The 17425-nt window shown below is 51.3% G+C and overlaps 1 protein-coding gene across 1 annotated transcript; it reads right to left on the bottom strand.

Annotated features, from left to right (window-relative positions):
• Positions 1 to 1827: 1827 nt before the first annotated feature.
• On the bottom strand, positions 1828 to 6940 carry LOC309683145 (tektin-3-like; the record flags this gene model as incomplete). The annotated part of the gene is made up of 7 exons (XM_082497347.1): positions 1828 to 2044; positions 3138 to 3292; positions 4119 to 4341; positions 4830 to 4973; positions 5223 to 5293; positions 5756 to 5839; positions 6383 to 6940. 7 exons carry the CDS (start codon positions 6938 to 6940, stop codon positions 1828 to 1830), a joined length of 1452 nt encoding a protein of 483 aa, XP_082353473.1.
• Between the last annotated feature and the right edge of the window lie 10485 nt (positions 6941 to 17425).

The raw sequence follows: 17425 nt of genomic DNA, 5'->3' as shown, positions 1-17425 counted from the left end.
TTGAATTTTATGGGAGCTGTGATAAAAATTTTGATTCTTTTCAAAACCATCATCATCCTTGCATGGCTGTTCATAGTGGATGCAATCTCACCTAACAGTATTATTGCAACTTCCTGCCTCGTCATGAACTAAACCCTCTTTCAGTGGAAAGACGCGTGCCTCTGTGCATCAAGTCAAAATCTGTTAAAACCAATGTCTGAAGTCACTGGAACTGTATCAAAGAAGTGCTATTTCTGCCCATTGATTAGGAGGAGAAGCAGATCATGAACTCAGAGGTCAGGGTTTGCAGTGCACCCGCCTCAACAAACTTCAGATCACCTTCACTGTTTTGTGTAATTGCTCTTCCAAAGAGAAACAATCGTCTGCTAATACCAAATCAGCCTTGATACTAGCCCAGGTGGCCTCAGCTGTCCCGACTTGGCCTGGTCCTTTCCAAACCTTTACATAATCACGGGGTGTATTTTAGACTAATGTAAATATGTTGATAGCAACACACAATGAGCAGTGCCTCTTCAGCTGCTTCCAGTAGCTACTGTGTGCCCAGGAGAAGAGCAGAGGAGCTGAGGACAAGAGCTTGGCTTTCAAAACCTGACAAGATAGCTGCCTTAAAGACTGTGCTTAATGACTAAAAACTCTGTGTTTTTCGTGAACTCAGTGAGCAGCTGTGAAACTGAGGGCTTATGGGACATAGGGCCACCAGGCCTGAGTGCTCTGCACTTTGAATTGCAGTCATTTTGCATGAGGTTATGCAAAGAGAAGAATATGCTCTCCTGCGATGCAAAACTATGTTATAGTGTGTCCTGCTTTGAGCGACACAGGACTAACTTCTCTTCTAATAGTTGGGAAGCCTGCACTTTTAGAAGACTCCAGTGTCTGAACTTGTGAAAATATGTACTTTATAGCTGGCTATGGTGTGTGGGTTTCAAGGTCTCAGAGATTTTGAGCTTGCCAGGCGCAGGGATGAGGAGGAGTGAGACGTGAGCACTTGACCCAAGCTGGCCGGCAAGATTATTTCATACCATACAAGATTATTTTCATATCATGAACATGAATGACATAAATTGGTCCAAACCCTTATTCTTCCGATGGGATGTCTGCTTCCTCCCTGGGCCCCAGCTTAAGGATATTACTAGGAAACTTCCAAGCCTGGTACGGCCCTCCGACTATTACCCATTATTGCTCTTCCGTGTGTGTGGTGGTGAAGCTGCAACATGTCCTCCTATGGCGATCAAAGGGGGAAGAAGGTCTTTGCTCACTAGCTATCAGGGCTCCCGGACAGCGCTTAAAACAAGGCTTGAAGGGAGAGGGGGACAATATCAGGCTTGCCCGTGACAAGCTGTGAGATGACACGCCAAGGTTAGAGGGACAGGGTGCTAGCGAGGGCCCACAGGCTGTTGCTCTGAGATGTGCTGGCTACGCTGCAGGACACCTGAAGTCTTCCAGCGATGAGGCAAGAAGGAAACACCATGGAATGAAAGGGTGTTCCTCTAAGAAGGTGATAAGAAGGTGCCTCAAAAGGAGGCAGACACGACAGTTTTTCTCCTAAAATCACCGACTGAGAGGGTAGGACTGAATCCCCGTGGGTGGATTTACTCTTAGTCGCATACAAAGTATTTTCAGTGACTTTCTGGCACACCGTGAAAGTACAGTGGAAAGAGAAAAACCAAAGGCAAAAAAAATACCGGTAGACCGTATAACACACAAACAGATCATTTAATTTCTACTCATGGCTTTCACCAGGAAGTGAAACTCTAATCAAGTATTTCCAAAGCATCTTAGCCAAACTGGGAATCCCTCCCACAACAGATTCAGTGAGTTCAGCTGAGCCTAAATGGAACCCAGCAGCCGCACAGTGCTGGGAAAGGTCTTGCGCATGCCCATGCACTTCTCCTCATCAATGAAGAGTGTGTTGGCTTTGACGGCCAGGTCATGCTGCAAGACCGACTTGGTATGAACCAGCATTTGCAGGGTGTCCTCGGTGTCTCTCAGGCGCTGCTGGAGGCTCTGGACCGTCTCGTTGATTTTGTGGACCTCGTTGACAAGGCTGGAAAACAGCAAGAAACCCTGGTTAACAGTGCCATCGTGGGGGTGGTTTCTAGCGTGGCATTGCTGAAGGGCCCCTTGGTCACAGGATTTCCCCCTTCAGCGTGCTCAGACTAACTCAGACCCCCTGTTTCTGGCAGACGCATGGGAAAGCTGAGGGCAGAGTTCCTCCAGACCTCAGCGGGGAGGCATGGTTAAGTCTGCTCAAAGGCTTTGGCAATGCGCAGCCGCCTCTCCCAGAGCAGCTCAGGCCAGCAAGAAGAGGGATGAGCAGGTGTGGTTTCCTGTTCCTGCTTGGTTTGGGGGGTTTGTTGGCTCCCCCTCCTGGATTTCCCTGTGCAGGCATCCTCCCCATGCCCACAGATGCACACAAAGAAAACAGGACATCTGGGAGAGGCTAAAAGTGAATGTGAAACAAGGGGAGGATGGAAAAAACCCTTGTTGTACGAGATGCTGCAAAGGCTGTGGGGCTGGGTTTCAATTGCTCTGAAAAGGCTTCAGCTGGAGTCTTGCCCAACGGGCTCCCAGGAGGGGTGAACTTTGGGGTGCCTCAGAGGGGGTGCTGCTGGGCGCTCAGGCCAGCCTACTTCTCCACAGCTCCTCGGCGTGCAATCCCAAACAGACCACTGTGTCCTTGAAAGGATTTCCAGTGTCCTCGGAGAAGGTGAGGACAGCCCTTTCTGCTTCTCCATAGGGGGCACCCTTCCTTGCAGTTCCCCAAAAGGAAGGGCCTAAGGGATCTCAGCAGGATCCTGTTGGAGAGTAAAGGGCTCGTCCTTCAAAACTGAGCACATCCAACTGCCGGGAAGCAGGCTGGAGAGAAGATGGGGCTTACCCAAGCGGGAAGAATCCATCCCCTCATGGGGTGCCATCAGGCTATACCCGGCCATGGTGTACAGCCTCCTTTGTGGGCGCAGAGCTCTCCCAGCACCCAAAGGCTGCAATACCTGCTCATTGCTTTTGATTATAGCAGTGCGCTTATGGAAGGACTGTTGAAAGAAAAGCCCATGCTTAATTTTTCATGCAGTGCTACCCCCGGGTGCTACCAGCCGTAACTCCTCAAGGAGCCCACCAGACCCACGCTCCTGCCTTACCGGAGCTGGGCAGTGTCCCGGCACAGCTCCACGTTTGGTCTGCGTGTGCGCTCGTCCAGCCGGCTCTGAGCCACTTTTAAGGGAGGCCCTTGGTCCCTAATGGCCTTTTGGATGGCTTCCATGGTCTTCTCCACCTGGAAGATTTCCTGCAGCGTCTGGCGTAAAAAAGAAACCCATGCACAAATTAAATGTATCTTCTCAAGTGACAACATAATTACCCTTTCCTCTTGTCCATCTGCAGAACAATACAAGTTCAATAAGCAGACCCTGGGCTCAGACCCCTGTCATTCTGCTACACATCAAGGCGCAGAGCCAAGAGTAATTTTTCTTCAGGGAAAAACCTCTCTTGGCTCTTGCTGTCACATCAGAGGAGGTTTTGGAGCACTGATGGACCTATTGAATTCCCAGCTTCCCAAAATTACCGCTTGCTGGAACTAATCATCCATCAACAGTAACTCAGAGAGGGAAGGTTCTTCATGGATCCTCACTGAAAGACGTGGCATCAGCTCGCAGTGCTGCAAGCCCCGTCTTCCCTCAGTTACTCAATACAGTGTCGGGCACGTTTCAGGAAGCTTTCTATGAGACCCACAGCTCTGAGGCAGGTGTCCATCACTGATTTCCACTGACTCTGCTTGGCAAAGCAAACACACGCATGCCCGTGCAGCAGCCCCAGAGCACGGAGAGTGAAAGCACGTCCTTGGAGGAGAAGCAAGCCTGCAACCCCCCCAGCAGGCAGCCCAGCAGAGGCCCAGCAAGGCCGTTCTGGAGGGCAGCCAGCGCTTCTGAAGGAACTACCAGGAGATGCAACCAGCATTGGCATTTTCTGCTGGCAATCCCTGTGCTCCCAGGCTGCCAGTGAGGATGCCCTAGCAAAAACAGACCCCTTGAGATGAAATTACGGTGCCAACTCCTAAGGGTCCCACCTCAGGGGTGTCACTAGGAAGTGACAGTGACACACCGAAAGGGAGGGGTTCCGACTACCTTGGCCAGGTGGGTCCGGATCTTGCTCTTGGCATCGGCTGTCTCGCTGATGCGTTTGGTGAAGGCGATGTTCACCCTGTTGAACTGGCTCCGCATCTCGTTTGCCACCACCACCAGCAGGTTCTCGATGTTGTCCCGCAGCTTGGAGGAGGCCGCCCGTTGGCTCTGTGAGCGGAGGATGTTGTCGTCTGTGATCTTGGCCCAAGAGTCCGGCACCGAGATCCTTCAGGAGGTGAGGGGGAAGAAGAGGCCCCGGTAAGCCCGTAGTGCTGAAGCTGGACGTGGGCAGGCATGAAGCCTGCCTGGGAGCAGCACTGATTAAACGTATCTGAAATCTCCGTCTTTAATTTGAGCATAGGTTGTGGTTTAACTCTGGCCAGCAGCTAGGACCACACAGCCACTCTCAATGGAGGGGAAAGAGAAAGAACAGGACTCACGGGTGGAGATAGAGACAGTTTAATAGAACAACAACAGAAAATAAGAATGAGAAGAAGAGTACGAGTAAGGGTAAGAATAAAGGTAAGGTTAACAATAACAATAACAGTAAGAATAACAATAAGCAGAGAGAAACGGTCCCACTCAGGCAGCTGTCTCCAGGCGGGATGGACGTGCCTTGACAGTGGGCTGGGGACAAGCAGCTCCCTGCCAGGGAGAGGCACCGTGCATCCCGGGCACAGCTTGCTGCTGGCGTGCCGCCCAGCGTGCACTCACGTGGCATCGACCCGCTCCACCGCTGGGTAGTAGCTGATGCCGTGGGAGGTGCTCCTCAGGTGGTGACACTTGTCATCGATGCGGTGGGCCGCCTGCTTGTGGGCCAGGTCCCTCTCCAGCTTGTGCTGGGCCGCCCTGTTGGACCTTCAACATGCAAACAACAGCCATCGCTGGGGATGTTCAGGTGGAAGGGCTTCCTCCCCGCTCCAGTTCCCCGCAGCTCCCTCCCACGCAGCTCTGTCCTCCCATGAGCATCTCTGCCCACTTCCCGGGGAGCCCGCCTGGCTTTTCCATCTGCAGGGTGTGGGGAGAGGTCGGGGTCTGCTGGGGGTCCACATCACAACTGCAAATGCACATCAGCCCTACAGCATGACATAAGGAGCTCCTCCTTACGCGAGCTGGGCTTTGGCTTCATCCAGGTACCGCTGCATCTTCTCCTGGCACGACCTGATGACATTGACTTCCTGGGTAAAGGACACATGGCCCCATCATCAGTGTCTGTACTCAGTTGTCCTGATGCCACTCGTCCCCTCAGACCTCCCCAACCCTGCACACAGCAAGAACTTGCCTGCTTGTCTTTCTGCCCAGAGTAAACAGGCAGGGAGTGGAGAAAGTGCCCCCAAACTGCGTGCATGTCTTTAGTGCACTACTCCCTGAAGATGGTCACAGAACCCCCACACGCTACACAAACACGCAGCTGCTCTTCAGCTATTCCTTCCTCTGTACGGCCAAGTCATACCCACACGGCGTGGGCATGCTGCTGCCTGGGGGAACCCCATCCCCTGGCCCAGCAGGTTTTGGGGGGGTTGAAGAGCTGAGCACCTCCCCAGCGGTAAGGAGCCAGGTAGGGAAGAAGGCTGCAAAGCCTCAGTAGGGCAGTTTAGGTAAAACTGGCTTTAACACATGATCTGGGTGGCCCAACTTACCGTGAAGAGCTCTTTCTCCACATCATCATGGACGAGGTCAATGCCCATCCTCTTCTCCCGCTGAAGCAAGCACTGCTGAGCGACCTGTTGGGGACATGCCATCACTGTTGGGTGCAGGGGCAGGACTCTCTATAGAGAGAGTCCCCATCTCAAGAAATGGAAGAAAAGAAATTCTAGGCGGGCACAGAGGGGACACCAGGGGAACAAAGTGCCCAGGGCGGCTGCTTCAGCTGACAACAAGAAACCGAACTGCACCGTATGCATCAAATCAACATGAGGAAGCACGCGTGTCCCAGCTGCAACCAGAGCTGTGGCACAGGCACCTGTGTCAGCCTTGATGCTGACCTCCCCAGGGTGTTGTAGGAAGACATGGGCTTCTGTCTCCCAGTCCAGGAATTTGGATGTTCCGCCTACACAAATATTTGGTTAAGCAAATAGAATTGTGATGAGCTCATAACGGGCTGATAGGGGATGCAGCAGATGGGAAGACATTGCAAACTTAACTTATGGTCTCTTCATAAAAACTCTCTAGGTCTTGCGGAGCTGCAGTGGAACTTAGACATTTGAATGGCTGCAGTTGTTCCAGCAGTAGGCTACAGCTTGCAGCCCACTGGACAGAGTGCTTACCTGGAGAGGGGCCTCCGTCTCAGCCAAGGCCCTTTCTAGTCTCTTCTTCATGTCTGTGAGCGTGTTGGTCTCCCCGATCATCTCATCCAGCTCACGGCAGAGCTCCCCTTTCCAAAACTCAATAGCATTCACACGTCCTCCCAGGCTTTTGGTGCTTTCTTCTTGTGTTTTCTTTGTCTGCTGGTATTTATCCCCAATCATGCGGGTGGTATCAACTCTCAGAGCCTCCGCATTGTGCCGGGAAGTCTCTGACTCTTTGTACTTGGTCAGGTTGGACCTGTACCAGTCGTCAGGGGTGTAGCGGGTGAAGAGGGTTGTTCTGTTGGAAATGTAAGGGAGTTTCTCGCTGGTGGTCATCCCCTGGGAAGTTTTGGAAAAGGGAGCCAAAGCTGGTTTGATGGCATCTCTTTTAGAGTAGGTGCTGGGCATCCAGGGGAGGCTGGAGCTCTGAGGCAACGGGTAGTACGGGAAACGGTCCTTATAGCTGGCAGTCATGGTGTTGATGGCAGGCAGAACCTTGGCACGTCTTGCCGTTAAGGGAAAGCCGACAGCCTCCATTCCTGACCACTGCTCTTCAAGTACTTGTCCTGCACAGAGGAGGAGATAGAAGACAACTTCCCTCAGTCAGCACCTGCACTTGCCTTCCTTCTTACAGCAACACATGCAGCTTCTAACACAAACAGCAACGCACACAGCACCCACAGGTCACCTGTACAGGCCTAAAACTCTTGAAAGCAAATGCCTTCTCACAGCACCCCAAGCATTTGTATCTGGAAAGGGATTTGAATTTGTTTAGTATCTAGCTTCAAGTATTGAAATGCGGAGAAAAGCAAAGCATGGCTGCTCAGGAGAATGACAGATATTAGCCTTCATTCTCCTCAAATCTGTCAATCCCGTGAAAGTGTAGCTGGTGATTGTCTTGTGTTCATTGGCTTCTTTGGCTGGCGTATGTGCTGATCTTCTAGTACTCCAGATGTCCTTTTCTCTTTCAAAGTGCCCTTTCCAGCCCCGATAGCTGCGCCCCTTTGGACCAACCCAGTGTGATTGGTGGGTCAGGGACTCAATCCTCACCCCCCACCTTCACTTGCATTGATGCTTTGCAGATCTATATCCAAATTTGACCCCCCTCCAGCTATTTCAGTCTCAAGAGAACAGCCCTCTCTTGACTTGCAAAGGAAGAAAAATGCCTACGCCTCACCTGACGTAAAATCGATGCACTTGGAAAGGAGAAATCCCAGACAGTCTTTTCAGAGGGGTGTGTAAACAGCAGCCTTGCAGGAGCCCTAGGAGGAATGGCCACACGTGAAGATTTTGCTACCGAGAACTGCATACGGCATTGTGGGTGCTACTGCTCTTTTCAGATTCAGGGTATCAGTCAGTTGTTGTCAGAAACATCATGCAGAGGGCCAGCAAATGTCCCTAACACACCGCATCTGAGGCCAAACCCTCAGGAGGCGACTCAGGAGGTACCCCATCCCCTCCCCACAGGTCCCAGCCTGGCTCAGAGCCCAGTGAAAGGTGAGGACACTGGTGTGCTGCAACAAGATGCCTGGGTGGGAGTGGGGTTTGACACAAAGCATGTGCTCAATCCCATCTGTTACAGCGTGAAAGCCACTTGAGTCCTTCAAAAATGGGAAGTTTGCATAAAAAAACCTTTCCCATAATGGTACATACTCACCCGAAACCTCCAGAGGCTTGGGAGTGCCCGGGAGGGCGGCTACTCCCTGCTGTGCTGTGGGGTTCGGTGGCAGCACTGCCAGACACTGCAGCGTCCCCAGTGCCCTGTGTGACACAGAACCAGGGCAGCGTTGCCAGGGGCGCAGGGCGCTCAGGGACCGGGTTCTGCCTGGGCAGCTCCCTGCAGCCGCTATGGCAACCTGATGCAGCCCTTTGGTGCCCGGTGCTCTTGATGGGCAACCCGGGGCCACCCGTGGGCAGCTCAGTGCAGACTCCGGGCAACCAGACTGCCTTTGCTGGGACAATTGATCCCGTCCCTGGACAACTCCCGCTGCCATCCATGGGCAACCCAGTACAGCCTTTGGGCGTCTGCTCCGGCCAATCAAGGGGACTTGTCTCCAACTTTTGATAACACCCATCAGGCCAACTGTCAGCACCCCTGTGCCCCATTGTCCCCAGAAGAAACATTTTCATTTCCTTCATGTTACCACTTGAGGTTAACTGTGAGCTATGTATATGGCTCATCAAATACTCAGGCTGATACAGCTGTCTTCTCATTGCCGCCTTTGGTTTCCTCCTGTTTTCCCACCTATTGCAGCTGCACACTGAGACCGGACCAAATGTTTTACAGCTTCTCAGGGGTGCACTGACACCCTGCCCCACCGCTCCTGCTTTCTGTGCACACGTACACACGGAGCCGGCCTCCATGAGAAAGCAATGCCTCTGCTGCCAAAGATCTGAGATAGAGAAGAACTCCAACTGTTTTCTGTATACAAAGGTTAGCACACTTTGATTTCACTTTAAATACATGTCTTGCTTTAGTCGGGTTAAAATCGACTTCATGGCATAGGGAAACCAGTCAAATTCACAAGCTACGGGACTGTCGTGGTTTAGGCCAAAATCCACTACTGGGGACCTGTGGCACCCCAGATGGCACCGACAGATGCTCCCCTCTACCCCTCTTCAAAGAGAGAGGCAGAGGAGGAAAAAGAGACTTATGAGTTTAGAAGGAACTAAAGTACTTTAATGAAGTATTAATAATAAAAGAAAAGAAAAAATGAAAAATAGACACAAAACCCTATCAAGCTCCCGAGATGACAATGACGTCACCGGCTGGCACTGGGGCAGTCCCAGGCTGGACGCAGTGACGGACGGGAACTGGATTCCGGATCTGGATTCAGAATCGGGATCACAGGCAGATGAACAGAGTCCTCCTCAGACGTCGGCCGTTGAAGGAAGAGCTGCCCCTTTGATCCCTCAGCTTTTATACTGAGCATGAGGCAGATGGGATGGAATACCCTGTTGGTGAGTTTTGGGTCACCTGTCCTGTCCGCTTCTCCCTGCAGGTGGGACTCCACTATGCTTTTCCGCTTCCGACCCTCCAACGGGGCAAATAACAAAGTTGGTTGGCCTTGGGGGTTATAGCAATAAGTATAAGCAGGAGCCTCTCTGCATACCATGTCTGGGCATCAGCTACAAACAAGTGGTCTTATCACTCTGAGAGAGTGAACGCTGTCTGCACAATATGCAGTTAATTTCAGTAGTTAGAAGAGGCCCAGCTAACAAGCGAAGTTACTGAACAAAATTGGTTCTGTTTTACCTCAAACCAGGACATTCCACCCCTTATTCCATACCATTTGCATCTTGCTCAGATTACTATTACTTTTATCTATCAAATTTACACACACACAGATTATATATATGAGATGGATACATGCAGGTCACTCATCTATGGTTTACATTTACCTACAAAAGTTATATGCAAAAGTCCATTTAGTTCATGATTGCAGGATCTCATCTCAGGGCAGGAAAGATGGTACGAAATTCACTCTGGTTTGTGCCCACGGATAGCATGTTCATCTTGAAGAGCTTGCTGGATGCCACTTGATGAAGCTATCTCAGGTTTCATCACCTCTCTATTATCCTGAAAAGCACGTATGGAACACTGTTAGTATTATGTAGTGATCAGCATCATACTGCTCAGGATTCAGTATTCTCACCAAGGGTTAAATTCCCTTGAGGTACACATTGACCTTCTCCATCCTTCAGCATCACCCACCAAGTACATCCAGGTCCTTGAGCAAAAACAGTCCCACGAATGGGTTTGCTTTTGCCTGAAGCAGGAAAAACCCAAAGAGTTTTCCCTAACAAATTCCTTCCATGCACCACAGGGACTTTATCCCCTTCTACAGTATGTAAAAGGTCTGATTGAGCAGGACCAGCTCGATTGATGGATCCCCTGGTGTTAACTAGCCGGGTAGCTTGCTCTAAATGCTTGTCCCAATTTTTAAAGGTTCCACCCCTCCTATTGCTTTTAGGGTGGTTTTTAACAGTCCATTGTATTGCTCAATCTTCCCAGAAGCTGGTGCATGATAGGGGATAGGATATATCCACTCTACGCCATCTTCTTTTGCCCAATTACTTATAAGATTGTTTTCAAAATGAGTCCCGTTGTCTGACTCAATTCTTTCTGGGCCGCCATGTCGCCACACGACTTGCTTTTCAAGGCCCAGGATAGTATTCCGGGCAGTGGCATGGGGTACGGCAGAGCTTTCCAACCATCCGGTGCTTGCTTCCACCATTGTAAGCACACAGCGCTTACCCTGGCGAGTTTGAGGGAGCGTGATGTAATCAGTTTGCCAAGCCTCCCCATACTTATATTTCATCCACTGTCCCCCATACCACAAAGGTTTTAACCATTTAGCTTGCTTGATTTCGGCGCATGTTTCACAGTCGCGGATAACCTGCGCAATAGTGTCCATGGTTAAATCCACCCCTCGGTCATGGGCCCATTTATATGTTGCATCCCTTCCTTGATGACCGGAAGTGTCACGGGCCCACTGAGCTAAGAATAGTTCACCTTTATGTTCCCAGTCCAAGTCTGTCTGGAAAATTTGAGCAGCCTGATCCGCTTGCTGATTGTTTTGATGTTCCTCGGTGGCCCGACTCATGGGTACGTGGGCATCTACGTGATGTACCTTTACGACTAGGTTCGCTAGCCGCTCAGCAATGTCTTGCCACAGCTCAGCAGCCCAGACGGGTTTATCTCTGCGCTGCCAGTTGCTCTGCTTCCACTGCTTTACCCACCCCCACAGAGCATTTGCCACCATCCATGAGTCAGTATAGAGATAGAGTATTGGACACTTTTCTCGTTCAGCAACATCTAACGCCAGCTGGATGGCTTTTACCTCTGCAAATTGACTCGATTCACCTTGTCCTTCAGCAGCGTCCGTGACTTGTCGTGTAGGACTCCACACAGCAGCTTTCCACCTTCCATGTTTTCCTAGAATACGACAAGACCCATCAGTAAACAAGGCATACTGTTTCTCATTATCTGAGAGTTCATTATATGGTGCAGCTTCCTCAGCACGTGTCACCACCTCCTCTAGTGCCTTCCCCAAGTCTTTGCCTTCGGGCTAATTTGTGATGACTTCTACGATTCCTGGGCCATATGGCTTTCCTATTCGAGCTCACTGCGTGATTAAGGCAACCCACTTACTCCAGGTAGCATCGGCGGCATGATGAGTAGAAGGAACTTTACCCTTGAACATCCAGCCCAGTACTGTAATCGGGGCGCCAGGAGGAGCTGTGCCTCAGTACCAATTACTTCTGAAGCAGCTCTAACTCCTTCATATGCTGCCAAGATTTCTTTCTCAGTTGGAGCATAGTTGGCCTCGGAGCCTTTATATCCTCCACTCCAGAATCCTAGGGGTCGACCTCGAGTCTCCCCTGGTGCTTTCTGCCAGAGGCTCCAGGTAGGGCCATTGTCCCCGGCTGCAGTGTAGAGCGCATTTCTAATGTCCCGTCCAGTTTGGACTGCTCCAAGGGCTACTGCATGCACAATCTCTTGTTTAATTTGCTCAAAGGCTTGTCATTGCTCAGGGCCCCACAGAAACTCATTTTTCTTTCGAGCCACTTCATAGAGAGGTTTCACAATCTGGCTATAACCTGGGATATGCATTCTCCAGAAACCCACAACACCTAAAAAGGCTTGTCTTTCCTTTTTGTTAGTAGGTGGGGACATAGATGTTATTCCGTTAATCATATCCGTTGGGATCTGGTGACGGCCATCTTGCCACCTAATTCCCAAGAACTGGAGTTCTCGTGCAGGTCCCTTGACCTTACCTCCTTTAATGGCAAAACCTGCTTTCAGAAGAATCTTAATTATTTTCCTACCTTTGTGGAAAACTTCTTCCACCGAATTACCCCACACAATGATGTCATCGATGTATTATAGGTGTTCTGGAGCTCCACCCTTCTCCAGTGCGGTCTGGATCAGTCCATGGCAAACAGTAGGGCTGTGTTTCCACCCCTGGGGCAGTCGATTCCAGGTGTACTGGACACCCCTCCAGGTGAAAGCAAACTGTGGCCTGCACTCTGCTGCTAAAGGAATAGAGAAAAAGGCATTAGCAATGTCAATTGTAGCATACCATTGGGCTGCTTTTGACTCCAGTTCATACTGAAGTTGTAGCATGTCTGGCACAGCAGCACTCAGTGGTGGTGTGACTTCATTCAGGCCACAACAGTCTACTGTTAATCTCCAGTCCCCGTCAGACTTTCGCACTGGCCATAGAGGGCTGTTAAAGGGTGAGCGAGTTTTGCTGATCACTCCTTGGCTCTCTAGCCGGCGAATCAGGGGATGGATGGGAATCAGGGAGTCTCGGTTGGTGCGATACTGTCGTCGATGCACCGTGGCAGTAGCAATTGGCACCTGCTGATCTTCAACCCTCAGCAGCCCCACAACAGAAGGGTCATCTGAAAGACCGGGTAAGGTAGACAGCTGTGTAACATCCTCAGTGTCTACAGCTGCTATACCAAAAGCCCACCGATACCCTTTTTGGTCTTTAAAACACCCTCTCTTGAGGTAGTCTATGCCAAGGATGCACGGAGCATCTGGACCAGTAACAATGGGGTGTTTCTCCCATTTATTCCCAGGTAGGCTCACTTCAGCCTCTAATACAGTCAGTTCTTGAGATCCGCCTGTCACTCCAGACATGGTGACAGTTTCTGCCCCTTTATGATTCAAGGGCAATAGGGTACACTGTGCACCAGTGTCCACCAGGGCTTTATACTTTTGTGGCTCTGATGTGCCAGGCCATCGAATCCACACAGTCCAATAAATTCGGTTGTCCCTCTCCTCCTCCTGGCCGGAGGCAGGGCACCTCTAACGTTGACCGTAGTACCTACGATTATCAGATCGGTTCCTACCTGGTCCGTAGGATCGCCTACCGTAGGTCAGAGCAGCCTTCCTCCTGTAAGAATCCTTTCTTCTATCTGCTTCATTTTGCAACTCAAGCACCCGTGCCTGTAGGGCTGACGTAGGTTCTTCATCCCGTTTCTTCATGTCTTCTCCATATTCACAGAGGCAAAACCACAGGATATCTTGTATCGGGTTTGATTTCTCTTGAGTCAGAGGGTGTTTTTTCTCTTGAGTAGGAGGGCGTTTCTTCTTAGCAGCTGCAACATGGGTCTGTGCAGGGAAAGAATGAGTTTTTCCTCCACCTTGGTTAGTTTATCAAACAGTTTATCAGTTTGCTCAACTCATCGGTTTGCTCATCAGTTTGCAGAAGGAGAGAACTCAAGGGATAAGGGGGAGTGGAGTCAGATCCCTCCTCGGAGAGGCAAGCGAAACCCCTCACAGCCCCCCTCACCATCCCAATTGCCCTTGCATAATAGGTATGGGGCTTTGGAAATCGAGGACCAGGCGATTGAGGATGGAAAGGATGATCCCTCCAGTGAGATGCCCAGTGCTGGGCACCCACCCCCACACCTCAGGACTTCCTCAACCAAGAAAGAAAGCAAGGTAATTGTAGTAGGTGACTCCCTTCTGAGGGGAACAGAGGGCCCTATCTGTAGACCGGAGCCATCCCACAGGGAAGTCAGCTGCCTGCCTGGCGCCAGAATTAAGGACATACAGAGAAAACTCCCTTCCCTGGTTAAGACATCAGCTTACTACCCACTATTGATATTTCAGGTAGGTGGTGATGAGGAAGGTACCAGAAGGAGGCAGTTGGCTTTCTGGGCTGTGAGCGCACATTGCCGCCTCATGCTAAGCAGGTTCCCACCAGCCAGCACCCCCAAGTCCTTCTCGGCGAGGCTGCTCTCAATCCATTCTCCACCCAGCCTGTATTTGTGCATGGGATTGCCCTGATCCACGTGCAGGACCTTGCACTTGGCCTTGTTGTACATCACGAGCTCGGCACGGGCCCGCCTCTCCAGCCTGTCCAGGTCCCTCTGGATGGCATCCCTTCCCTCCAGCGTGTCGACTGCAACACGCAGCTGGGTGCCATTGGCAAACTTGCCGAGGGTGCGCTCCATCCCAACACCCATGTCACCGGCAAAGACGCTAAACAGCGCCAGTCCCAATAGCGACGCCTGAAGAATGCCGCTCGCCACTGGTCTCCACTTGGACATTGATCAGTTGACCGCAACTCTTTGAGTGCAGCCACCCAGCCAATTCCTTCTCCACCGAGTAGTCCATCCGTGGAACCCATGTCTCTCCAACTGGGAGACGTGAACGTTGTGTGTGACAGCGTCAAATCCTTTCCGGGTAGGTGATAGTTGCTCTTCCCTTATCCACCAACGCTGTAATGCTACATTCACCGGTCTGTTCTCTCAAGCACTAGAGAAAACGTGGGCCCATTGCTGAACCCCAAACAAGACGCAGTGCCCAGATGAGGCCTGATGGGTGCTGAGCAGAGGTGATCAGCCTTGCGCCCTCTGGCTAGGGGAGAAAAATTGGAAAAACTCCCTGCAAGAGAGCCAAGTGCTGCCCCTGACTCCCCGTGGGGGGAACCAGGGGAGCCCAAGAGGGCTGGCCAGCAGTGCTGAAGCGTGGGGAGAGACTGTGAGACTTTGCTTGCTGGCTTGTTTTTCTTGTCTTTGTTGGTTGCTTTGTGACCACGTGCACAGCAGGTTATAACTATACCATCAAATTAGAGGACAGCTTCTGATAGTGCAAGGCATTCACTCTTTTTTCTATATGTTTCCCCATGCGGAAACGTATATCACGTTAGAACGTGAGGCAACATATGTTAGAATGTCAGACTCAAATAAAGAACCTGGGGATATAGAAACAGGTAGAGGCCATGCTTTGCTTCCAGACTCCCTATAGCACACTGTATTCATTTAGAAATGGAATGATTTTAACTCCTGAATAGCAATGTGCCCCCTAAACCGCACTGTGAGCGAGGAGAAGGGCCATGCAATATGGTAAGTAATCTTATCCTTGAATTGTTTTGATCAGGTTGCATCACTGGTCTCCACGCAGAGTTTGTGAGCATTCCCTGGGGTATTCAGGGCATCCCAGATAAAATCCTCTGTTGTAAACAGGAGCAACAAATCTCAAAAATTTTGCAAAGTTCAAAGCAAGGCGGGGAGGAAGATTTTTATTTCAAAATAGAATTGATTTCACCCATTCCCGTGTATGGTGTCATAGGCGCATATTTCTCAGCAGCTGAACATGTCTTTCCACCCAGTCTGGAAAAGAATTCCTGGAGGTGAGGCAGAGGACGAGAGGCACAGCCTTTGGAGGCCTCTTCCCCTCTTTCTATTTGTCCTTAGGCGCTGGTTCTTCGATGTGCTGTGGGAGGAAGCAGGGGAGCCCAAAGGGCTGGCCAACAGTCCTGGAGTACGTGGACAGCCTGTGGGACGTTGTCCTGCAGCCTCCCAGGGAGGCATGGGACATTATCAAATGAACCCTCTTGCTGTATGTGCCTGGAGATATGTACCACGGCCACCGGAACCTGACGGGACCCTGGGAAGACACAGCCAAGACCTCACTGACTGGCATGAAACACTGACGCTGAGCACGGGACCAGAGGTGGCAGATGGAATGAGCAGTGGCGTTGCGGTAACCCCCGAGGCACTGCCAGGGCAAGCGCCGTGGGCAAGGACAGCCCATTGCCATGTCCCCGAGGAAGGGACAGTGACATCACTGAGCGATGGGTTCTGGTTTTCCCTGGCCCTGCCAGGTTCGGGCAGCCGGGGCAGCCCACCATGTGCTGGAGCTGGAGGGCATCCATGCTCCTGGGGGGTGGGAGGGCAGCCCTGTTGCCTCCCGGGGAGGGTCTCCTGCACCCAGCCCAGCCCCCTCCGGAAGCCCTGCCACACACAACGTGGGCCAGCTCCCCAGCACCCCCACAGCTGCCCTTGCTGGGGATGCCGGCAGCTCCGCCTCTGCCCCCATTCCCATCCCAGAGGAGCAAGAAGAGCCGCAGGAGGAGCCAGAGGACACTGCGCCAGGTCCCTCCACTTCCAGCCAGGGCAGGGAACGCTCCCCTGGGGAGACACAGCGACCCGCAAAGAGGAGGGCTGGCAGCCCTGAGGACTCTTCACCACCCAGCAAGAGGCCAGCCCACCAGCAACGCTAGAAGAACGACCCAGGAGCTGCTGAAACCAGGGCTGGGCCATCATCTGGGGCATGTGCCAGCCCCCAGGAAGATCAGAAGCCTCTCCTTAGTAGTCTGGATGTAGTGATCAGAGAGAGGAATAAAGGCACGAAAGCTCCAGAAACAGTCTCCGTGTTCCTAACAATGCAGGTGGCGTTGCTATCCTCACCCGTGCTGTCTTTTCCCGGTGCTATACCCGCTGTTTCCTCTCTGTGTTCTTAGAAGAGCAGCACGGGGCTTCCCCCTCTGGTCTGGCACAACCTCGTTACCCTGCTTGGACTACCCCAGGGTAGTTACTCCCCTGTTACTCTCAGAGTGCATCTCTCCCCAGAGCACAGCCCCCTGGGTCTTGGCCCTCTGCTCTTGCAGGGCCCATTTCCCTTGAGCACAGTGCCATGGCACCCGGCCCCGTGCTCTTGCAGTGGCCCTACTTGAATTCCATCTCATGGAATTTTCTGGGTTGTTTTTTTTTTTTTTTTCAAGTGAGTCTGCCAGTCTGAGGAAATGAAAATGCAAGTTTTCTAGTAGGGTATATTCAGACTACCCATGCATGTTTGATTAATTGTGATGAGTTGCTTTCTCTTACTATGGAATGGTAACAACAGTATTAGTTCATTTACTTATTTCAATGTGAAAATTGCATAAAGTTTTCAAGATAAATGGGAGACAAAGGCAGTCAAGTAAAGTAGGTCTAGAGACACTCATCTTTCTTTTTTTCTATTAGGAAATAACTGTTATGTGGTCACAAACCAGTTTGGGCTACTTGCCATCAGTGCTAAACATTGCAAACTCGATCACAGCTGATTATCACATCTCAGAATTTGGATCCAAGATCCCAGAGTGACCGAGGTTGGCAGAGACCTCCGGTCATTGCGTACTCCAACCCTCTGCTCAAGCAGGGTCACCTACAACAGGTTGCCCAGGACGTTGTGACTTTAAACTACTCTTTCGAGCTGTTCACTTTCAGTGGTAGACA

This window comes from Vanellus vanellus (genome assembly GCF_965231255.1).
Source record: "Vanellus vanellus genome assembly, chromosome: Z".
Lineage (NCBI taxonomy): Eukaryota > Metazoa > Chordata > Aves > Charadriiformes > Charadriidae > Vanellus > Vanellus vanellus.
The sequence above is the reverse complement of the archived record's forward strand: the minus strand, read 5'-3'. Positions and strand labels throughout refer to the sequence as shown.